Here is a 25,176-nt window from a genome sequence, read left to right on the forward strand (position 1 = left end):
ATCTGTAGTTTCCTGAAGAAGGAATGTTATGACGTTTCTGATAATGGATGACCAAACAGTGGACTGATCCATCATGAGAACCTGGAGCAGAGTCTCACCTACAGTCAAGAGCTTTGGAAGAAGTTTAAAGTTGGTCAACTAAGTTTTGCCATAATTGATGGAAAGCCAACAAAATCGGGGGGGAAAGTGGTGACATGTAACATAGGGATATCTCTAAACACATTCATCGTCTGTACATTGTGTACTTCCTGTGGTGGCCAAAGTAGCGAGCCGCAGATGCATAACTTATAGGAGAGTTAGTTCACACTGGAACTATGTATCTTCTAGTGTGAACAGGCAACAAGTTTGCACTGATCATGGAAAGAAAGAAAGGCGGGTGGGGGAGGGAGTGGTTCAATCAGGGGGGTCTTTCACCACATTGTTTCTTGCTTACTGGCTTGCTATTTGTGCCTGCTGCCATCCATCCTTGACTGAATGATACTTTTGTTCACGGTCAGCGGAGGTGAAAGGAGCCAGTCAGAGGGTCAGGATGACTTATGGATGGGAGAATGTTTACTTCTCTTCGTCTCTGGCTGCTACACTTCCTCCACCTCTCTCACATACACGCAATTCCCTTTATACACACACACACACACACACACACACACACACACACACTTTCATTCATTCAGTGATTAAAAGATTAAAAAGCAGTTTGCTACATAAGATAATCGAAGAAAAAACTTAAACTATGGCATTCCAATGTGACATACCATTTAAACATTTGATTATTAAACCTCATATGCATTAATACTAAACATTTATCACAATGCATGTATAGAAAATAATATCAAAAAATGTCCAATATATGTAATATATATATCATATATCATTGGCAACATATAATTAAACTAATGCTGGCTTAAAGGGGACATTATATGAAAACAACACTTTTCCTGGGATTTGGGGTGTTTTGGGTCTCTGGTGCTCCCACATGCATACAAACTTTGAAAAAAGTCTGTACATGATTTCTTTAGTTAGATATGCATTTCTTAAGTACCCCGCCTACAGTTACCAAACGAGCGAGTCAGTTTCGGCGCCCTTTCCTACGTAGGAAGGGGGGGCACAGTTGAATATTACCTCCCACTTCCCCACTCCCGTCCAATCAGAGCATAGCTAAGATTTTGTGGACCAGCGGACGAGCAGCTCCGGCGGGGGGAACTCAGCGCTAGCCCTGCAGCCATGCTCCGGGAGTACAATCCCTTTCTCTGCCGGACTGCCGCCAAAGCTTCGGCGGCAGTCCGGAGGAGAAAGGGATTGTACTCCCGGAGCTGAGCTGCCGGACTGCCGCTGAGCTACCCCCGCCGGACTGCCGCCGAAGCTTCGACGGCAGTCTGGCCGCCGTCGAAGCCGTCTGGCCGCCACTGAAGCCTCGGCGGCAGTCCGGCAGCTCCGGCGGTTTACTCCGGGAGCTGAACTGCCGCCGAAACTGGCAGGTCCGGCGGAGGTAGGTCTCCGTGGCAGTCCGGCAGCTCCGGCGCGGGGAGCTCGGCGGCAAGTCCGGCAGGCAAGTTCCCGGAGTACAATCCCTATCTCCGCCATGCGGTTCATGGACTTCAGAGAGTCGAGGCCAAAGTTCCTTTACCCCCTAACCCTTCCTCTCAACCATGGCTGAGATATCCCCCACTACGAGTCTTTACTTGTTGTGGAAGTGCCAGAGACGTCAGACGCAGTCTTTATGATTCATAATATCATCCGAGGCGCACATAGCTTTTGGCTGTGATATTAGATATAATATTATATAAAATACCCATGTATAATATTATTGTTATTATATTATATGATATAGATATAGAGCTCCAGGAGTCCGCAAATGGCAACAATCCCTTCTCCGCCATGCTGTGGTTCAGTCTGACAGCTCATTGGTCAATGGGCAGCAGCTCATTTGCATTAAAGCTACAGACACCAGAAACAGCGCATTCTGAAGGGACTGAAACAGAGGGGAATAGCAGTAGGCAAGATCTTTTTTTCCTAAAAGCTATTTCCAGCAAACAGCTTCACAAACATGATTCCTGGAACTCAAATACTATGTTTACTTGTTGGGAAAACACCATAATATGTCTCCTCTTAAGCTCGAGGGTGCCCATATTTGGGGACTCGATCACTCTCGCAGCAAAAGGCAGAGAGCAAAAAACTCCGGTTTTAGTACGTCCAACACGTCTGCGTTTGTTTACAACCAGTTTTAATGTGAACCTCACTTATTTTGAGTGTAAGATGGCTTCCTTTCATGAAGCATGCATTGAAGTTGGTTTCGCGTTAGTTGTATTTGCTTCCTTACTGTTAGCCAATCATGTGTCTGGCACACATTTCAATACTGCCCCTAACATCTATTGGCTCTTACGGTTAAAACGAGGTGTCAAACATCTAAATCGACCAATCCCCGGCCGAGTTATTAGCCTGCGTAACAGGATGTTGCTCAGGAGAGCTACATCAGGAGAGCTACATCCGGTAGCGGCCTCTTAACGCACGCATTCTGACGAGTACTGAGAAAAATCAAAAGAAAAATCTAAAACTGTTGAAAATGTATGTGATGGTCACAGATAATGACATAAAAGGGCAATATATAGTTCAGTACATCAAAAACTTCAAATGGTGCCAAAATGTGCCAAAATGACCAATTTAGAGAGTCTGCCTAAATAGTCTTTACTAAAACCTCTGTAATTGTGCTCTGCTTAACTTTATGAAACTTTTTTAGCTTCATCAGCATAATTTCAAAGAGATATTCATAGAAGAAGTGGGATTTATTTGGGTGGAAATTAAATCTGTCATTTATGCTTGGGTGCCAACTTCATTTACTCTGAGCCAGTGACATAAATACTGATACTTACGCATCTGAACACATTTCACAAGTGTTCCCGTTATAATGACACCACAATTATTCAAATAGACCTTGTAGATGCAGAGATATTCTGTATTCATTTTGGGTATGTCATTTTCGAGCAGAAACCAAAAAAATAGGCTGGAGCTTAAGAGGTGTTTCTCACTAATATTACCTAATTATTGAAATAGACTACAAACAAAACATTAAATGTGAGCTAACATGAACGTGTGTATGTTTCTTTCCCCTTGTCACTTTTTGCATCCTGTACTAAAATATTGGCTTCATAAAACGTGGAATTAGGCTAAATATTAATTTACAGTATCTGCCTTAAATACAATAATAGGATGGCTGTGAGTTGTGTGATCATAAAAGTCAACTTGAAATAGGTAATTGATTTCCAAACCTTGGCAAACAATTTACTGATGACAATATTACATACATCTGTAGACTGAAACCAATACTCTGACTCTAGGGAGCAACTCTAGTTAGTGTCGTGATTTTCACTTTAAGGACCCCTACTATTCATCTCGAGGAAAGAGTGTACCGGTACTCAATCGGAAAGAATGAACCTGAAAACTGCTTGTTCATGACGGATTTCAAGAGCCATCATCTCTCCCACCCTGAAAATTCGATGGATCACAGGCCTCGACATTAACGGTTGCCCGCTTGCCCGGGGCAACCAAAAGTCATATTTGGGCAAGTTGAGATTGATTTCTGGTTGCCCGAACGGGCAAGTGGATTTTGGGTGGATGTTAATATAAAGGCTATTTATTCAAATGTTTTTAGAAACTGCAGAACAACCATTTTCCGCAAAATAACACAAAATAGAAGTATTTGCAATTGATCAGCACGCTGTCTTCTCTTCTCTCGGAAAGAGAGTTAACAGACACGCATCGCTTCAGTGCGAATATAGCCCCGCCTTCTGTCACTCGCAGTGCGTTCTCTGGCCGTGATTCGAAGGTGTTAGCTAAAGGTTAGACAACAAAGCTAGCATCGCAAGTGCAGCACCTCCGCGAACGGTTTAGGTAGAAGGAAAATGGAGTAGTGATGGAGGAGTGCAGTTTGGAAGTACTTTGGATTGAGGCAAATTACCAAGGAAAGTCATATGCAAGAACACGGTTTTGGGTTTCATAACTGTGCACATGCACAGCAATAGCGATCTTTTTCACGATATTGGACCCTCACAAACTAAATATTACATGAAAGCTGAGCCTCCACTTATTCCAACAGTCCAAACCATATCATTCTGTGACTAAAACTCACAAATAACAACTTAAGAAGAAACGTCCCCTTTTCTTTTAACAGCCAAAAAAAGTATTACCTTTGTGATATTTGTCCACAAAGTTGAATCTGGTCGAATAAAACCACCATAAACAGATAACCCAGTGTCTGGGCCAAATTTTGCAACTAAACATGGTGTTTTCCATCAATGAATAAGAGAAGGTTTCTTAGGAAATAGGTAAATTGCCTTCAATCAGAAAACATATTCTTCATCGCAATCTAGTGGCCATATGTTTATTTGCGAGTGTTTGGCTTGGTGCATTCGAATATATTTGCCCTGAACTTTAAATAGAGGTGTCAAGTGTCAAAATTGTAAGATATCTACCTTTATTTGTGTCTCATAGTAAGACATCGCTCCCAACTGATAATTATTTCAGGTGGAAATGTTATCTTCCACTTATGCTGTGTTCCATGGCTTTATTCACTTTAACCAAGTATCATCCCCATTGAATATTTCACAACAATCTTTCTTTTGGCACAAAGATGACATTATGAAATTATGTTCTTTCCTGAAAAAAACCTTTCCCCTGATATCAAAAATGGTATAGAATATCGATATTTTTCCAGGTATAGTGTCAAAGTTAGAAAATCCAGTATCGTGACTGACAACACTACTAGAAACGAGATTGTGATTATTCAGTTAAAGCTACAAGAAACGTGAAAGTTAAAAAAGACATATCTTTGCTACTACCTCTGACATTTAGTTGAGTACATTTGCATGAAATCATGCAGGTTTACATATAACTTGGCGATAGCTTTAATAGGTTACAGCGGTGGACTGAAATCACTTCATGGCACGATGTGACCGCTCGATAAATAAGTAAACAAAGAGAAGTTAGTTATTTTTTAAACACAACATGTGTGGAAGCTAACATTCAGCTTCAGTCTGAGCCTGACCTGTACTTGCCCGATGGGCAAGTGCTTTTGAAACCTTAGTGTCAACCCCTGGATCAAAGTATTCCAAAGCTGTCATTGCTATTTTATCCTACTCTGTTAATTTGCACTTCTCGCGAGAGCACAATTTGAATTTGCTCAGTGAGTCACTCTGTGAACGAGCAATATACTTGTGTATATTCTGGGCCTCCCCTGGCCCAGAACATTAACCAATATAATCGTGTATGTATCAGTTATAGGCGGGCCAAAAGCGTTTTTACCGACCGGATACGGCAAGAGTCTTATCTATTGGTTAGCTCCACTGGTTTGGATACGTCACCTCTTGTATTCTGATTTGGTCGTAGTGTTATCCAATGTGTGTTATCCAGTGATATGTTCAAATGCATGTTTGTTGCCACCCCTCGAGTTGGGCCATTTTCAATTCTCGTTGCCAGATCCTAAAATTTTCTAGATACGGGTCTGGATTTCCAGGCAAAGCCTCCTTCAATTTACTTCATAAAAATGGCACAATGATGATAACAAATGTTACAATGTCTCAATTAAAAAAAAAAAAACATATATTGAACTGTCCGTAAATCATGGGAAAAAAAAAAATATATATATATCGCAAAAAATAAAAAAATAATATCGGCCGGCAGATACTACATCGGTCGTTCACTAATGCTCACATGGGTTGCAATATTGAGGACTCTAATGATAGATTCTGCATGATTCTATGGCTGCAGCATGCTACTTTTGTGTGCCAATTAGCTACATGACTGACAACCCAGGGTACTGTGAGAGTTGTGAATCATAACACACATGCAAAAACAAAGAAACTTTTTGACCCGGAACTGAAAATAAAAAGGTCTTCATGCTACTACCTGTAGCATGATGTCGGAGAGCCAGCGTTACAGTCCAGTACAGTAAATGTGTTTACATATAGTTCCTTTAACATGAATTGGGGCTGTATCTTTCTGTTGGTCATTCAATTAATCTTTAGTCTAGGACTGGACAATAATTAAATGTTCTTGTACATCGTCATCTGTGTTATATTAAAGTAGCCTTGTGAGCCCATCCTAATCTCTGTTAGCACCGCTTTGTCGAAAAAAACAACAACTTTGCCCCGATAAAACAACAATGGCCCCACTGAAGGAAAGTGCACTAATATACGAAGTATACAAAACTATTTAATACGAAACTGAATAACTATGTTTTGAGATGAACTGAAATCTGCCCTGAAATGCTTTTTTTAGAGGAGAATATGTGTTTGCTGTACATCCAACCCGATTCGAGAAGAGCAAGGAGAGCAATAGTGTCATTTTAGAAGTTATTTTATCTGCAATGCAAAACACAAACTTGAAAATCAAGATGATCTTCTGAGGTTTATATTAGTGATAAAAAGTCAACTTATTGTGAGACCTATTGTGTAATATAATTAGCTATAATGGAGGTTAATGCTATCCATTTAGTTTAATTGGTTTCACTTCCTGTTTTTGAAATAAAATCGTTTTTCCTTTCATGGTCACAGGTACATTTTTGGAAAGAGGCATGGTTAAGGTATAAATACGGTAGAGTTTTGAACAGTGCACTAGTTTGGAACAGCTTGTGTGACAGGAATATGACGTGACTGAAAGCACAAATTGCATCAGAAACGTAAACCCAGGACTTTTCTGTTATGTTGCTCATTTGTTACGTTGTTTTCACAAGTGTAAATATTAGGTTCTTTTTTTAATCAATTTAGTCTATTAGTTTGTATATTTTCATGCATTACGTTGCAATTTACAAGCCCTAAATTGTTCTTACATTATATAACTCCTTTATAACAGCATAACTCATGTACAAAGCGAGGTCAATACATTTCCACACTTTTTAAGAAGAGCACCGTATTGGAACTAGCTTACTTAACGATGGGGTTACAACAATATTTTTTTTTTGCGAGATTGTCTTGGCTTTCTGTGATTTACCAAATACTTACAAGTGCCCTGTCTTTGCTGCATTCACTCTGCACATGTGCCCTCTCTTTATGTCATATTGCGTTGCGTGAGGGACAAGGGCTGTGATGTCATCCAGGGGTTTATATCCTCAAGTGGTTGTTGGACAAACATAAATTCTGTGCTCTATTGCGAAACAATGTTTAGTCAGGTGTGAGTTGCTTTACTATTGACGGATTCTAATCGGTTGGAGTGTTGTGCAAATCAGTATCTTAGGACACACTAAAGCCATGGCAAGGAGTCTGGATATCTCAGCATAAATGTATCAGGCCCTGCTTGGAAAAAGCGGCTGTGTTATTTGCTATATTTTACAGCTGCTGTTTTCTGGTGTCCAGAGACAGGCCTGTGGGACCTGGATGAGTAAAGCAGAAATAAGAAGGATGCGGGGGGGGGGAGAGATATATGACAGAATTGTGGAAGCCTTCACTTCTCCCCATGCCCTGCATGTGGTTTTCCAACTTATTCGCAGATCTGTTAGAGATTGTTATAAGGCAGCGTTGCATAGCCATGCGACCACCAGCGTCGCCCACTGATTGGATGCGGTTGTGGTAGTGGTGGTGGTGGGGGTGCTGGTGATTGTGGGGGTGCTGGTTGCAGATCAGTGACAAAGTAGTTGCGGGCAGCAAAAAAGAAAAAGAAGATAAAGATTTCTTTTTTTTTTGAAAGGATGAGGGTGGCTGAGGGCAATGATGGAGGCTCCATTGTGTAGCCCGGGGCCAGGGTTGTAATGGGATACTCAGGTAAACGCTAATCTGGGATCCAGCCATCCTACTATGTTGTAGCAGAACTTCTTGGGGGGAAACGGTTCAGAGCATTGGCTGGGCACCAAATATCTAGTAGTTATGCCCTGTTCCTCCTCCAGGGATTTTTAATTAGTGTATTTCTACAGTGGTCAGTCTACAAGGTGTTGAACTGAAACTTTTCCAGACATAATATTACTGTTTACGAATGCCGACCGAGTCTGTGTTTGCTTTTAATAGCCGATTTCACAACAGTTCCCCGCTTCAAGCTACATGATTGGTCAAAAACAAACAAGAAAGGAGAGAACGAGAAGCACCCCATTAACCTAGATTGGGCTCGACTCCATTCAGACTTTAGGTTAATAATGTTGCATCTGATTCGTGAGACTAGGTAAACAGATGTAAACGGAGACCGGACAGGGGGTGTCAACAAACACAAGGGGCTCTTCTGGGGGCCCCATGCCCGCATGTGCAGAGAGGCACTGCAGAGCGAGGCAATATGATCCTTGAGTATTCAGGTGCCCACACACAAGCTGTGGAGCGATCAGCCAGTGAAATCCAAGATGAGCAGTTGGGGAGCAATTAGGGAGGGGCCACTTGGGGGGCTTATAAGGCTTCATTTATCTGTAAACGTTAGGTCCATTTACTTTCTGATTGTGTGCCATCTCTTCCAATCTAGTATTTTGGATGTCGGACACAAAAGTATGACTTATACGTGATGAATACATTGTAATCTATCAAATGCTTGGTTGTAGATATTTCTGCTTGATAGGCAATCGAATAAACGTGAACGGTGATCCTATTGGCCTTGCCAATGTGGATATCATTTTGCCATGGTTATGATTTCGAATTCAACTTGAATCTATATGTTCACATATTTCCTTGCTAGGAGGGGAATCAAGGAGTCTGGTGCATATTTTTCCTGTTACTACATGCCCATCTTTCTTGATGTGGCTTTGAATAGCGGAGATCCCTCGGGGCAACAGCAGAGCTTCTCCCGGGCTTTCTGTTGAGCTTTGTGTGGAAGATCATTCATAGCTCAGCCTCAGTCTGATTATAATGTGATTTACATCTGCAACAAGTGATCTGTCAGTGCTGCTACCAATGACTTGTTAATTTAGGTTCATGTTAATTTAGTTAATACACGAGCACTGAACACATTGTTCATATTCATAAAGATGAAAATCATTTTGCTGTCAAATTGTGATCGGTAAACCTGAAAAACTGGCTGCATGTGCTGATGTGTCTAGATATGGACCATGTTCTCATTCAATTATAACTATACGTGAGTTAATGAATCTGTGGTGTCAAAATTGGTCAAATAATAGGAGATTGGTCAATGAGAAGTGGCCAAAATGAAACATTTAGCCTATCAGTCCCAGTGTTTCGTCTTCTAACGGTTGCTGAACACAATAACAGCTTTTATAACAAACCCTACCGTCAAAACAAATAGAAAAGGATCTACATTTGACATGAGATAATTAAGATCGAAGAAATCGCTCATCCTAATTCTTTGTGTTCCCACAGGGAGGTCAGCATGAACAACATCACTGAATTGCCTGCAGACGTCTTTAAAAACTTTCCCTACCTGGAAGAACTGTAAGTACACACCGTTTCAAGTTGATATGTTCCACAATATGCACTCAGTGTATTTGCTTGGCATTAACTAGCATCTTAATTCTTCTCCGTTCTCAGTTGTCTCCTGTGAACAGTTCTGAGTAGTAGTCGAGTTGACACAAATTCTCAAGCTACTAACGCACGCGAAAACAAGCGGAAGGATTTTAAAAGGGCAGTTGCAATCACAATGCATTGTGTGAGCCATACATATACTTGTGTTCATATACGGGATTACCATTTTAGTTTTGTTGCACTTTGTTTGTTTGGCCATATCTTATCTGCTGCGCTTGTTATTTCTTTACTTTTTTAAATCTCCCCGTCTGGCCCAGAGCTGGGAGTGTGAGATGACAATCTGTCTCCGTGATATCAGGTAACACGGCAGCACAGGGAAGGCAAAATGACCAGCAAGTGAACATGGCTGGCTACTTCCAGCTCCACTTGTCCTCATGCTTGCTTTTCTTTTTCCTTCTCTTTTTTTTCACATCTTTCAGTCGGACCAGACTGTTTTTCCAAACACTCCTTCAATCTTTTTGTTAAAGGGCAATTTACTTTTCATCACAATGTTTAGAGGAATGCAAGGCAGGAAGGAAGAGAGCAAAGTAATGGTTTCTATGACAACACAGAGCTTAAAAAAACCCACAAGAAAACAGCAAGTCCTTGCTGTTCCTTTGCTCTTTGAGGATTTTTTTGGCACAACTGCCCCAGGTAACAAAGAAGGCCCGAGTACATAAAGTACAACTGTCATGTTAATGTTAAATAGAATGAAATGTGCAGTCCCAGCCACACACATGTTTTTGTCATCTAAATGCATGGGCCACTGCTTTTCCGTAGCTAGTTTTTGAAGAGAACATATATCTCTTCGAAAACTAACATTTTGATTGCCATATATTCTGTGTGTATGTGTATGTTATTTCTAAACCTTTTTGCAATGGAACATTTCACGGTTTGCTTCATTGGATGAGCTGAAAGTTAGAGGGGAGTCTGAGGGTAAACGAGAGAAGGAGACAGAGAGAGACGGAGACTGAGGAACCCAAACAGGACAGATCTGAAAGAATAAACACACTGCTCCTCACTAATAGTCACGCAACCCTCTTAAATGTTCCTTCTCTCCTGTATCGCCCTCAGGCAATACTGAGCCCAGCAGTTATGCTAACAGATATGCACTGTCATCCCACAGCACTATCTTTATATACTTTTAAATTTCTTTTGGTTTTATCACACTTTGCTGATTACTAAATCGAGTTAGCCCATATGTATTATTATTATTATTATTATTATTATTATTATTATTATTATTATTATTATTATTATGTGTTCATCAGCTTTTCTACATTTTATTCAAACAATTTGTTTAGAACCCCATGCCTAAATGACTTGGGCATAACATTGGCCACCTTTTCACATTGCCCCCCGTATTATTTTTCATAATATTTGTGTTTGCCAGCATGAACAAGAAAACTTAAATCATAGGATTATCAACTCCCAATGGCAAAAGGGCTTGTGTGTGTGTGTGTGTGTGTGTGTGTGTGTGTGTGTGTGTACACATGATCATAAAGGCATACTTTAGGTAAGGTGGGAGTGCGGTTACACTCTGTTGGATCATATACTTCTGGTTAGATTGACGCCTGCAGGAGAATGTTACTAATCCGTTGAAAGGACTGTACAAGAGAGAGACAACATGGCAGGCAATGAAACTGAAGGTTATCTTAGCAGTTTGTCAAACTTGTTTAGTGACTCAAGACAGGGGCCTTAGATCGCAAAATGTCTCACTTGGTGTTCTACAACTTTCAATAGACTGTGTCATAGCTGCTGCATATCTGTCGGCTCCTAAATTGCGGTTTAAGTCATTGAGATGTTCCCGTGAAAGTGCTGAAATGTGTGGTCTTCCATGACTAGTCTTTCAGTGTTCATGTCAAAACACTTTTTTTCCCCAAAAGTCTGTCACACAACATATTTGACAAAGCTTGAGACACATGGGCTCTGTCACTGATTGGGTGGTTTGGCAGTAGATTATGTGCTTGCGGATGGTTCCACCACTGGAAGCCAGGCATTGGGTTTGTCTCATAGCCAAGTGGCTCTGGAGGGACCCGGCTTTTTAAGAAGTACTGGTAAACGATTCAGACCCTAATTTGACAGTTGTGGTCCACCACAATAACTGAAAACTCACAGACTTGTTTCTTGTTATTCCACAAAATCTGCGGCCCATACTCTGTAGAGTTGGGAAACTGAGAGACTTTCTGTGAAGTCTGATGTTGATTTCACAGTTCCCTTTAAGCTTACACAGTAGTGTTAGCTAGCATGATCTGCCTGTCAGCTTGGCAAAGCATTTATGACACACTGCAGTTACCATAACCCTCTTAGTCCACTCACTGACTTCCTAATTCAGTGAAAGATTATGAGGATACCACCATTGTATATGAACACAAATGGCAGATGGGATCCGATTTATTCATCCATGTTATGAAAACATGTTGTTAAGATGTCATTTAAGTCGTGAGGATTAAACAACATAACTAGGATACAAAGATGTGCTCACAATGTTGTTGTGTCTTCTCTTCTTAGTTTCTTTAAGAGGAGATGGCACATTCTTTCCAATATAAATAAGAAGAAATGCATGTATAAACACGAAAACCCATCCATCCACATTTGAGTTTCTGTCGTGGGAAGACGATTTAGTCTGGCATGACCAGAGGCAAGAGACGCTGGGATTACAGGAAGCAATTCTAAATGGTTCAACAGGAAGTCAGGTTTACTCATACACACTCAACAAATGCTCAACAAACCTTTTAGTACCTGGCTTGTAGACATTTCCTGACATGCTACCGGTTCAGCCCTACTTCTTGAATGTTTCGGAGCAATTGACTTTTTAGGGTGGATAATACTATAACTATTGGTGTCTGAAAATGAGGAAGGTTTAAAAGGATTGGGATGTTGGGATGCCTTCCTATATTAAAAAAAGCAGTGTTCTACATTGTTAAAAGATAAATGATTTCAAAAGCCTTGTATTATATTTACGTTGTATGTTAACTACTCCAGGTTTTTTCAGTAAGGTCGCTTGAACTGTAATAATTCATTACCAGTAGAAATCTTTGCCATCCAAAATTCTTCAAGAACTTACGACTTTTAGCCGCTCAGGAATGTTCCTAATCCATAGAAATGACCATTGAAACCTTTTGCCTACATCGTTGTTCTAGAAACAACACTTATTATGGGCACTATTTAGTCCATTTAAGTACGAAAGCACGCATTAGGCACCCCAGTTCTGTCAGCCTTTATTAGCGTGTTATTTATTGAGCAACGATAGCATGAGCTCTGCCCAGAAGACCAGTGGGCTTCTGTCGGAGACGGCTGCGTTACGCGGGCTGACACCCGCCAGCTCTCGGTGCAAGGGGAACTCAGCCTGTCCCAACTCAAGTTGCAGAGTGATAAATCTGTTGCTAATCTCTGGGGCCAGATAATATGCCAGAGCCATGCATCCCCCGTCAGCGTGCCTGCTGTTTATTTACGCCCCTGTTTCCTATGGACTATTGACAGGAAAGGGGAGGAGTACATGGGACAACTAGATGAATGCAAGCCAAGGCGAAATGAATTAGGCACAAATTAGTTCCAATGTAGTTTTTTGATCTTGTGAGCTCTAAGATGGACTTCCCATCATTCCTGTGGTTGTCCTTGTAGTTGTACCCGTTTGAATTGTAACAGTCGCTCTTTCTGTTAGTACAAGAGCAATTAGGTAAGATTGACTTCCTGTCATTCCTGCGGTTTTCCTTGTATTTGTACACATTTCAATAGTAACAGTCAGTCTTTCTGCTCGTACCAGAGCAATCAGGAAAGATGGAGTTCCCTTCATTCCTGTGGTAATCCTTGTATTTCCTAGCCAGACATCGCCAGACCAATTCCCAAATGGTATCATTTCATTTATTTATATATTTTTGGATCAAGCAGCAGGATTAAAGACCCAGAGCGAGCGTTGGTATGAAGGTCGAGGAAGGGATCCAGGAAGGATAACCAACACTGGTCGTAATCTGCCCTGGGTGTCGGATGATGCGAGAACAGGCCGTGGCACACACGTCCATGTCACCCTTGAGAGCCATCTTATTAACTAATATCAGCGACCGTATTCACGAACGCTCTGGCTGGGGGAACCCCTCACACAATGCCATGGCACATTCCTCAGTTATAAATAATGACCCATGTCATGATTACTTTGTGTGATTAGAACAAACACTACCGATATTCATACATCACGTACATTTCAGATGGGACTTTTCTAATGTTTAATTCTCCCTGCCCTTGTGTTTGTCTGTCCCCCTCTTTCTTCCGTGTTTCTCCTCAAGACGCCTGGCAGGAAATGACCTTGCATTCATCGACCCGGCTGCCCTGTCCGGACTGAATCAGCTCAAAATCCTGTAAGCAATGCTCTGAGATGTTGCACCGTTTTCCTCCTGAAAAACCCCTCTGCGTGTTTGTTATTTTTCCTTTCTTGGATTCCTGAATCACAGAGGTTTATATTCTTGTGTTGTTGATTTTTCGACAGGATGCTCTCAAATAATCAACTGAAGACTGTCCCCAGTGCAGCTCTGAAAGACCTCCATTCTCTGCAGTCTCTGTAAGTATACCTGTGCATGCAGTGTGGGCCCAGGGATTGGCATGCTAAAGTTGTATGACTGCATAGAAGACACTGCCCCGCATTCTGTGTCAAGCACAGAGAAGCCAAAAGAAGACACTGACAGCTAATCTGGAGCAACCTTTGTCTATCAGAGCCATACAACAATATCATTTTACAATGACTACATGCATCTGGAGATGCAATGTTCAAATGGACCATTGTCACCTCTTGGCTTGTTAGTTTGTCCCTTTTCTTTGCAGTATCAGCACAGATGGGCATATAATCGGGCTTAACCTGATGTCCAACATTGATCTAAACAGAGTTTAATTAACCTGCCTAACAAGCTTTATGCACTTTAAAGTTTCAGACTCAGAAATCAGTTCATAGTAATGTACATCGTGTCTATAACAGGACAGTATGGTATTTGTTTTTTTAACTGAAAGACAATCTCAGCAGCATATGTCGTTCACAGCATGTGTATTGCTATGGCTATACGAGTGGCTGGGATACGGCTGGATAAGTAACTAACGTTTGCCATGCTAACCTCTGCTAGGGTAATACGGCCACGTGTTCACTTTAGCACCTTTTGTGTTTTTTTATGACTGGATCTCCTCCCCTATTTGGATCCCCACATTTAATTGCAATTTGATTGATTTGAGGAATGTGAACCTTTGCATTGAAGGGCCCTTTTCCCCTCTCTGCCATCTTGATCCAAGATGGGTTGGGGAACTGAAGGCCGAATTACGAATTTATTTCCCCCACCCAGCTAGCGCTTAGATGAAGGCCCATTTCAGCCACATGCGAGTAGCTGGGACTTCCTCCATTGCTTGTGTCCAGACATAGTGTGCATCCCTTAGGACTTGATTGACCCTGACAAGGAAAACCTCACACCAAAACCAACATTCCCCCCGAGCTCCCCCACTAAGAAAAAGAGTGCCAGCGACACACTGTCAGGCAGGAGTGACGGGAACCTGCAGTCCACATTTCTATACAAATTGGAATAGTAACAGTCTGCCTCTCTGTTGGACTAGCCTTATTCTCATGACATGCTCGAATATAAACCAAGAACAAGACGTTTCTGCAGCATAATTGAAAAGTATCTGATCTGTGCGTGTCTAGTTCAAAAGTTATAAAATGCTAGTGCTCTCCTTATTGGCTAAACAACTGTATGCCAAGTTTGTAAGCACTAATGGAATGCAGCCTTAGGCTCCTGACCTCGTTTTGAGTTGGAGGAGCACGGTAACGGGTGCAGCTCAACATTTGGGAGCAGGCATACAATACTGCAACCTGTCAAAAACACCCTTTCCCTCCACCTTCACTGCTCAGCTAAGATTGTGTGTGTGTGTGTGTGTGTGTGTGTGTGTGTCTGACAGATGATTATTGCACAGTGTATTTAAGGAAGGATCGAATGAGTTTGGGTTCAAAGAAGGGGTTTTTGATTTCAAGAAATATGAGATCCTCTTCTTGATCCAAATTGCTTGCACTTGTCTAGTAGGGAAAAATGGAACAGATACTATGAATGTTTGTGTGTGTGTATGTTACACATATATTTATATATATGCATACATGCACACGCACATGTGTGTTTATGTAATGTGTTGAATAACTATCTCCCTGCATTAAAAGCAAATCCTTTTTCCACAATAGCTCTGAAGTACCATTTAAAATGACTTTATTAACTTGCAATTTATTCATTTTAACATGCAGATTTAATTCAAGTTGCAAGTTTATACGGTTTCTCTTGAATTCTTCAATGCCCCATTTTGATTGTTGTCTGGTTAATCTCCCTGGGGGCCATGACTGTGTATACGACTCGTTCTGTAGGAAGCCCTTTCACCTCGGGCCTCTTCAGTCCTAGCACGACTAATGGAGTCGGAGCTAAACACACGGTGGAAATCCAGCTTTCAGCTATTATCACCCCTCATCCACCCCCCTTGTCCCTAAGACCCCTCCCCCCGTCGTGTGTGGGTGGGTGGCTGGGTCAGTGGGGGAGTGTGTGTGTGAGTGTGTGCAGGAGGATTGAAGAATAATGTTTTTATCAGCACCAGGGCAGTGTTGGCAGGCTGTAGCCCGTGCCCTAAAGAGCTATCTGTCAATCAATAAAGCGACTGTTTTGCTCACAGCGAATAATAAACTTTGCAAAAGGGTGACAACAAAGAAGAGATTACTGATAAAGGAGTGTGTTGGTGAGGTTTAACGATGGTGCTGGCATTTGCACGGTCGCTTAAATCACAGCATACGTTTCCCATTCACAAGTATAGCTCAATCATACATAATGCAATGCATGGTTCATCTCCCCACAACAATTTTTAGCACTTTCAACATACTGGTTTAGCATTGTTTTGTTTTTGTCAGACATCTCCCAAATCTTCAGCAATGTACTCCACAAGATACAATTATCCAACATATGTGGATGTGAATGATGAGTGTGTGTAGTTCATGTTTGAATATTGTAGAGTAAGTTTCAAATCGAAAGAACTGTAGGACAGAGGTTGACCAGCAATTATAAACATATAATCGACATGAGATGTGTTGTGAGACATGAGTCTTGTTTCGGTCCTCTAGGCGAATGGATGCCAACCACATCACCTCGGTCCCAGAGGACAGCTTCAAAGGACTTCAGCAGCTACGCCACCTTTGGTTGGATGACAACAACCTCACGGAGGTTCCCATTGGTTCCCTCCGGCACCAGGCCAACCTTCAAGCGTTAACATTGGCACTCAACCGCATCTCTTACATCCCAGACAATGCTTTTGCGAACCTTACCAGTCTGGTGGTGCTGTGAGTGTTTTTTACATTTATTTTTATGTTTTTTAAATTTCCTTGATAAAATGTTGAATGGGTGATCTATTCATAATAATATATTATCCAAAGAAAATTCTGTATGGAAGAACATGTGTCTAAATCTGCGAGTGTAACTTACTGTCTTTATTTCATTTATTTCAGGCATCTCCATAACAACAGGATAAAAGAGATTGGGGAGCACTGTTTCAACGGGCTGGTCAATTTAGAGACATTGTAAGTACTGTGTGTGTGTGTGTGTGTGTGTGTGTGTGTGTGTGTGTGTGTGTGTGTGTGTGTGTGTGTGTGTGTGTGTGTGTGTGTGTGTGTGTGTGTGTGTGTGTGCACCCCACCCACCTTCACTTCAGTCTGCCTGATGTCAGTGTGTCCACTTCCTCCTGTAATTGCTCCAGGATAAATAGAGCAAAGTCCATGATTGTTATCATATCTGCCCTCCTGTTTGCTGCTTCCTCTTGCCATTGTTGCCACACAAATATACTTACTTTAGTGGCAGTCCGGCCTGTTGGCAACAGACACTAACTTTGCCAGACTTTTGCAAAGCCATGAAGAAAGTAATATGACCCCGTAAAACCCAAATCAGAAAATATATGGCCATTATCGATGCAATCACTGCACCACGATTGAATAGTATTTTCCCTACGGTGCTTTCTTCCCGGTAATATCCTAGTTATTGGATGTTGTTAGACTACTTGGAAAGGTAAATGTGTGATGTGAAAGTGTGATGACAAAATTGCACAGCAGTAGATGCTAACTTCAGGGTTGCTGTTTTGTATTTTTACTCAGAGACCTCAACTTCAACAACCTCATGGTTTTTCCCAGAGCCATAGAGGCCCTGCCTAAACTCAAGGAACTGTGAGTATATTGATATTATTTGTCTCCTTGTGAATCAAATTCGACTTACATACCTTTAGCCATATCTTTGCCAAGAATCCCAGTGTCTAAATTAGGTTGAGATGGTGTAAATTTGCATTTGGAATTTGTTTTTCTGTATTCAGGGTATTTTCAACAAGAGGTTCTGCAAGGGCCTCCAATAACATTTTCTAGTGTGGAAGCTGCTTTCGATTTTCCCTTCCTTTAACACAAAGGGAACCATTTAATGTGTAGTTTCTTTGTGTCCTCAATCTCAGAGAAGTTCACCACCATTATAGCCATGTTGCGGGGTACCCTTACTCTCCAAATACACTATTCATTTCCAGGGAATTGTCCTAGTTTTCCTAATATATGTACTGCTTCATCTGAATGGTTTGCTGTGCACAATTCACAGCCTTTGTGGCTCAGACAATCTAAGCTTACTATGATTGCATTTTTTTAATAAATAGGAAATACGTTAATCTCCAACCGATTTTGAATGTATGACATTTACTATTGCTGTGTGTGTGTTCCTGTCCACAGTGGTTTCCATAGCAACGATATAGCTTCCATACCTGAAGGTGCCTTCCACAACAACCCTCTGTTGCGAACCATGTAAGGTCACACCCCACCCACTGTTTGAGTGCTGTTCACTCGCCTGCACAAATATTGACGTATGCTGGGCTGGCATGCATGTACACACATGTCTGCTTTCACAAGACAAACACACACGTCTGCCTCAACAAGACGCGCACGTCTGTGTTCACAAGACAAACACACACACGTCTGCCTTCACAAGACACGCACACACACGTCTGCCTTCACAAGACATGCACACACACGTCTGCCTTCGCAAAACACACACATCCACCTTCACAAGCCACACACACACATACACGTCTGCCTTCGCCCGACACTGATCTGCAGAGCGATCGTAGCTTGGCCTCAGAGTTGTAATGTCCAGAAGATGGTGCCATTTTTGCACGTTGAAATTATTCTGGAGGTTGAATATCATCCCGTTGTGCTTGCTCCTACAGCCACCTCTATGACAACCCTCTGTCGTTCGTCGGGGCTACAGCTTTCCAGAACCTAACTGACCTGCACTCTCTGTAAGTCCCACAGTCTGGAGTCCTCCTTATCGGCTTTACTGCCTGATAACGGGCCCTAAGGTGGTCATAGTTCAGCGTGACACCTTTGCAATACATAACTACATTACTAGAACCGTAGTCAGTTTACGTCGTACGTCTGTTCGATGGTGATTGAACATGATGCTCATGCTTTGGAATGACTGTCATGTGATTCTACATGTGATCTGTGTGCCAGGATGCTGCGTGGCGCCAGTCAGATGCAGGACTTCCCAATCCTTACTTCCACTAACAACCTGGAAATTCTGTAAGTAGCTGAGCTCCACATCCCCATTCACCTGAAAACGTCAACTCATCCATGACCGTCTATCATGAGATAGCACCTCATTATAGTGCTAACATGCAGTTGTTGCTTTGATTTTCAGGACCCTAACTGGCACCAAAATATCCTCCATTCCAGCCCATTTGTGTGAAGACCTGAAGTTGCTTCGCACATTGTAAGAGAGACCTCCTCCTCATCGTCATTATGTGTAACCGTACAACACAATAACACTCCTGTAGATATTTGTTTGGGTTATGAAATGTAGTTTTTGAATACTGTCCATTAGTACAAAGTTTCGCTAGTTCTATTTTTATTTTATTTAAAATGTTAAATTCCCTGAAATTATACTGACATAATGTGTTGTTGTCCTCTGACAAATTGTCTGGTATAATCATCCCCAACAAGACCGGGTTTCGCTCTTCCTGTTTATTAAATATTTGTTTGTAACTTATTTGCCCCAGCCATTCCATTCTCTTTACTGGAAAAAGTACCTGGTTAATGAAATGAATGGATTGAGTTGGTTGAATGTGATCATTTTGTGAAGACAGTGAAGGTTATTCTGTTCTCTGTTCTATGAAAACAGGCATACGTGACTTGTTTTGATTGTACACATAATTCCCTTCTCCTGTCCTCGTCCTTCAGAGACCTTTCCTATAACCAGATAGAGGAGCTGCCGTCTTTCCACGGATGTGTCGCACTGCAGGAGCTGTAGGTCTCAACCACGCACCTTGCCTTCAAAATAGAACAATGTCAACGGGGACACTGGGGAAAATACTAACTCATATTTCATCTCTCTTTTAAACTATTTGCAAATTGTGTCCAAACAACAGAAACCTGCAACAGAATCACGTTCAACAAATCAACCAAGACACTTTCCATGGACTCGGCTCTCTTCGCTTGCTGTGAGTGGCCATGAGAGAAACGCACGCACGCACGCACGCACGCACGCACGCGCACGCACGCACGCGCACGCACGCGCACGCACGCACACGCGCAACAAAAATTATAATAAAGACCAGATTAAGACAATATATGCTGGTGTTCTAAATGCAAATTGTATTTGTTCTCCGCAGAGATCTGAGCAGGAATGGCATGGTATCCATCCACAAAGATGCTTTCCTCTCCCTGACCGCACTTACAAACCTGTGAGTTTTGTTTCCCTTCTTCTCCACTCCAGCATAGAAGACAGCACACTCCATTTGGACCTCTATTTGTGTACGTTGTTCCATTGTTGTGTTCATACGTGTGACTTGAACTCCCCACTCCACTCCCACCATCCCAGAGACCTGAGTATGAACTCTCTCACGGGGGTCCCGACAACGGGTCTGAATTCGCTCAGCCAGCTGAAGCTCTCGGGGAACCTGCAGATGAAAAATATGCTGAGTGCAAAGAGCCTGCCGAAACTGAGGTGAGACTTTGTTCTGAGATCGTCCAACTCTCTCCCTGCGGTCTTCCACCCCCCCCCCCCCCCATAGTGTTTCTGATGGAGAGCAGCACCTTGTTAAGCCTGGCCATTGATGTTATTTCCGTTCCGTAGATCACTCTCTGCGCCGTATGCCTACCAGTGCTGTGCTTTTGCGGACTGTAGCCCCATGATGGGTCATTCAGAAGCTGACGACCTGAAGCAACCCACAGGTGAGACGTGAACTGCATTCAACTGCCTGACGCGATTTCTAGGGACTTCAAGCAAGCGCCAAATTTTTATGTTCTCTTTGTTCCTACCTCTTTTACTCTGTGTCTCCATCAGCTTGATTAGATGAAAGGTTGCACTGGTTTATTTTCTCCCAGTGCTAATATAGCTATTAGTTGTATCTTCCGGTGCATGAATGGCTAATGATTGCCTGTTCTTTCTCTTCAGATGGGGAAGATGTTGAGAGAATCTCAATGATAATGCACTGCACCCCCTCACCAGGTAGGCAGCAACATAGCTGAATGATTGCTCTCCGCGGTCATTGTGACACACTCAAGGCAATGGATGTAAAGGCAATAAAAACAACTGTAATCCTTCTCTTAAAAGTGACCCCACTGATCCTTATTTACGATTTGTTTTTCTTTTGTCTTTGTGGTTACTTTATTATGTCTTTATTCACTTTAACATCCATCACCTTCCCTATCAGCGCATTCAAATTGTGCGTGTTACCAGAAGTGGCTGACTAGATATATGGGGCAAGAGGGTTTGTCGGTGCGCAGCGTCTAGAGATGAGTGCCTTGAGATCAACAAGTAGAACTAGAGCTCTCCGCCCTGTCGCCCCGGTCTCCAGGAGCGTTCAAGCCCTGCGAGCATCTCCTGGGCAACTGGATGATCCGCGTGACGGTGTGGTTCATCGGCCTGGTGGCGCTGGTCTTCAACTCTCTGGTGCTGGTGGTCACCTTCGGCCCCATGCGTCGGGCCTCGGGCCCGGGCCCCTGCCGCCCCCAGGGCTCCTCCCTCTCCGGGGCCCGGCTGCTCACGGGCCTGCTGGCCCTCGCCAACCTGCTGACGGCGCTGTACGTGGCGGTGCTCTCCCTGCTGGACCTCGCCACCTGGGGCTCCTTCGCCGAGTTCGGCGTGTGGTGGGAGATGGGCCCGGGCTGCGCGCTCGCCGGCGCCCTGGCCGTCTTCTCCTCGGAGTGGGCGGTCCTCCTGCTGGCGCTGGCCGCCGTGGAGCGCGGCGCGGCGGTGCGCGCCGTCCTCCGGAAGAGCGCGCCGTCCCCACGGCGGGACGCGCCGGCCTGCCTGCGGGGGGACCGGCGCTTTGGCGCGGCGGCGGGCGCGCTGGCACTGGTGGCCGCCGCCGCCGCCGCCCTGCCCCGCGCGGCCTCCGGCGAGCCCTCGGCGTCGCCGCTCTGCCTGCCCTTCGCCGGCGGGCGGGGCGCGGCGCTGAGCGTGGCGCTGGCGCTGGTGCTGCTCAACGCCCTGGCCTACCTGTTCACGGCCGCCGTCTACACCCAGCTGTACTGCCGGCTGGGCCGCACCGCCCTGGCGGACCCGGGGCAGAGCGGCGCCCTGCGCCACGTGGCCTGGCTCATCTTCACCAACTGCGTCTTCTTCTGCCCCCTGGCCGCCTTCTCCTTCGCCCCGCTGCTTGCCGCGTCGGGCGCGGCGGCCGGCGGGCCGGAGATCGCCAAGTCGGTGGTGCTGCTCTTCTTCCCGCTGCCCGCCTGCCTCAACCCCGTGCTCTACGTCTTCTTCAGCCCGGCCTTCAGGGAGGACTGGCTGCGGCTGAGGGCCGGGGCCCGAGGGGGTGGGGCCAGAGGGGGCGGGGCGAAGGCGGTCGCCGGGGCCCAGGGCGCACGAGGAGGAGGAGGAGGAGGAGGCGCCGCCGGCGGGCCCGTGGCGCTGGGGGCGTACGGCTGCGGCGGGGCCTACGCGCCCCTCTGCGGGGAGGCGGTGGCGGTGTGTGCGCAGTGCGAGGCGGCGCTGCGCACCAGGACCTGCGCCTCGCCGCCCCCCACCTCGTCCTCGTCCTCGTCCTCCTCGTCCTCCTCCGCCTGCAGACACTTGGTGAAGTCCCACAGCTGCCCCACGCTGATGGCGGGTGGCGCGGCGCCGTGCCCGCGGTCGGAGGGCTACTGGGCCGACCGCGGCACGCCCTCGGCCCAGTCGGAGTGCGCCGATGAGGGGGACTCGTTCCTGTCCGACAGCTCGGACCAGGTGCAGGCCTGTGGCCGCGCCTGCTTCTGCCAGAGCCGAGGCCTCCCCCTGGTGCACTACTCGTACAACATACCTCGCATCAAGGACTAAGACAGCCCGCCGGAGGTGTGTGTGTGTGCGTGCGTGCGTGCGAGCGTGCGTGTGTTCGTGTCCGACGAGCCTCGTTTGTGTAATGTGCAGACTACCCTGTCAATAGACTCTTCGGAAAGCACTTATCTTATTTTTCTAAACAAAACGCCTAAAGGGAACGGTGTGTCATGTGAACTGACAGCGCCGCTGCTGGTGTTCCAGGATGTAACTGAGCGCGCGTGCGAGCTAGCCAAGAAGGATGTCACTCAGGAGGTCCTTGCTACCAGTGCCTGCTTCTCGGTTCAAGTTGGACTAAATATGAGTATCTTACGGACCTCAACCTGTCACTTCTAGCTACGGTTCTTGTGCCCATTTCCGCTTCACCTGTACGTGCTTTTAGTGCTCAAATATCGTCTATATATATATATTATTTTAAACTTCTATGTCGCTGTGGAACTTTATGGTAATTGTAGCAATGGTATTCATCTTCATTAGTTTAGTTTTAATGAACTGTACCTTCAGGGGAGGTTTGAGGGTAAACAGAGAGAGAGGGGTCTTAAAGGTAGGGGGATAGGATAAGGACAAATCGTGCAGCACACCAAACCCTTCTCATCTAATCGAAATCCACTCTTCCTTCTCTGTCACGGTTAAGTACCTTGTACTTGCATTTTGTGAAAGCATGACAAATGATTCGTCATTTAATCAGAAGCGGTTTTTCACTGTACATAAAAGTATGACAACGAATGTGATAAAAAAGTAGCCAATATCACTGTTTTTCCAACAGCCGTGCTGGGTTGTATCGTGTGCTGCTTTAATTTATTATTTTGTGCAGCAAGAATGTGTGGGTCGCAGTAACTTCAGGTATATGAATGGTGGCCTTTGGATGATGAATGCACATAACCCCAGCACTCGCTACCATTAGAGCACCTCTCGTGAAAATTCAATCCAAATACTTTTTCCTGTTCCTTTTGTATGTTAGTACTGTAAATGTTCAATGATGGCTCAACATGTAATTTGTAGTCTTAAGTTGCACATATTGCGTACTCACAGTCCGATTCAAATTTAGTAGTTGGCGATTGACTCGTTTTTCAGCATAATCTTTGTAATAAAATGAACTTCATACATAACTTTCGCGGTAGGGGGCCATCTAATGGTTATCGGTGTTATCTTTTCCTCCGAGGACATTTTGTGCGAGATGCTACATAGGGTGGTGCGGCGGTGTGGTGTGCTCTGTGCTGGAGCATGAGTGCACAGACGCTATGGTGGAAACACCCATGTAGCATGTAGCCACATGCTGTGCCACATGGATGCAGGTCACCTGAGAGCTCAGGAATTTAGGCAGTGTAGGGAAAGTCATCTATCAACAAATTGTTCTTCTGTCCACGTTATGCATCGGAATTACTCGCTTTGAATTTATTTTCTACAGGCTTTTTTATATGTTCCGACGTTTCCTTTGACACCAAACCTTAATTATTTTCCTCTGTTCAAAATGTCAGTGTACTTTAGAAATGTTATTTTGGTTTGTGTATGTAAATTATTTTCAAAGAAATCTAACAAATCAAAATGGGATGCGAACTAAGGGAGCTACCTCTTCCAGTCTGTTTTTCCTATTGTTATTATAATGTTCCTTGCATTTCTGGCTTCATGTTGATGCATCTGGCTGTATATCATAATTTCAGTTCGGTGCAAATTGTGGTAGGAATGTATGTACTATATACTGTGATTTCTTTCTTTTTTTACCAATTATAAACTATTAAAGTTACTTTGCATTTGTTTATTTTAGTTTTGTTTTATTTAAGAAAGAAGTTAAATTCAGGATCAACAAATGTTTTCAAGGATATTCAAACAGGGAGACATTTTTCAAGATGTCCCATTAGCAGGTGCTAAAGATCTCTAATGCTACAGGTTTTTACGACTTCATACTCAGTAAGAGCCCGAGACCCCTTTTCCTTTTGTTAATCCTAACGATTCATATACAAATGTTGTGTAGTAAATTAAACAACACTCATCTTGCAGACATCTGTCGATTGGAGAAACTCTTTGCCCCAATGTGAATTGTATTTAACCTAGTCAATTGAATGCATCTACCATGCAGGCAGTTGTGGCCACAAGAGTCATTCCGGGATACACTAATCCCATCTTTTCAGAAAAGGTAAAGAAATCTAAAGAAATATGTATTCACTTTGCCAAGTTGTTACTGTAATGTAATAGGCATTCTGCCGGGACTCCACCTGCTTCTCTTGAAGGCACAGGCAATCACTTTGGATTATGATTTAGCAGATGGTTTTATGCAAGTTCCTTTAGGCATCTGTTAAATGGCTAAAGGTAATGTTCTTCAACCCCCAGCCTGCTGCTAGGGGAGCTACGGATGGAGTAAAGTCCCGGAGCGGTACAGTAGCTTAATGACCCATGATGTGGACCCAGGTAAGATACTGAGCATAGCT

General features: G+C 43.9%; 1 protein-coding gene across 1 annotated transcript in view; it reads left to right on the top strand.

The window, feature by feature from the left end:
• lgr4 (leucine-rich repeat containing G protein-coupled receptor 4) overlaps positions 1-24,507 on the top strand; it is a 26,740-nt gene extending 2,233 nt beyond the window's left edge. The window contains exons 2-18 of the mRNA XM_060070586.1: positions 9,276-9,347; positions 13,700-13,771; positions 13,900-13,971; positions 16,537-16,752; positions 16,918-16,989; positions 17,557-17,625; positions 18,166-18,237; positions 18,660-18,731; positions 18,946-19,014; positions 19,133-19,204; positions 19,672-19,737; positions 19,860-19,931; positions 20,103-20,174; positions 20,312-20,437; positions 20,567-20,664; positions 20,888-20,941; positions 21,291-24,507. Of these exons, the coding sequence (XP_059926569.1) occupies positions 9,276-9,347; positions 13,700-13,771; positions 13,900-13,971; positions 16,537-16,752; positions 16,918-16,989; positions 17,557-17,625; positions 18,166-18,237; positions 18,660-18,731; positions 18,946-19,014; positions 19,133-19,204; positions 19,672-19,737; positions 19,860-19,931; positions 20,103-20,174; positions 20,312-20,437; positions 20,567-20,664; positions 20,888-20,941; positions 21,291-22,753 (2,809 nt within the window). The 3' untranslated portion in view covers positions 22,754-24,507. The remainder of the gene's footprint in view (positions 1-9,275; positions 9,348-13,699; positions 13,772-13,899; positions 13,972-16,536; positions 16,753-16,917; positions 16,990-17,556; positions 17,626-18,165; positions 18,238-18,659; positions 18,732-18,945; positions 19,015-19,132; positions 19,205-19,671; positions 19,738-19,859; positions 19,932-20,102; positions 20,175-20,311; positions 20,438-20,566; positions 20,665-20,887; positions 20,942-21,290) is intronic.
• The last annotated feature ends 669 nt before the right edge of the window (positions 24,508-25,176 follow it).

The sequence above is a fragment of the Gadus macrocephalus genome, chromosome 14 (assembly GCF_031168955.1).
Source record: "Gadus macrocephalus chromosome 14, ASM3116895v1".
Taxonomy (NCBI): Eukaryota; Metazoa; Chordata; class Actinopteri; order Gadiformes; family Gadidae; genus Gadus; species Gadus macrocephalus.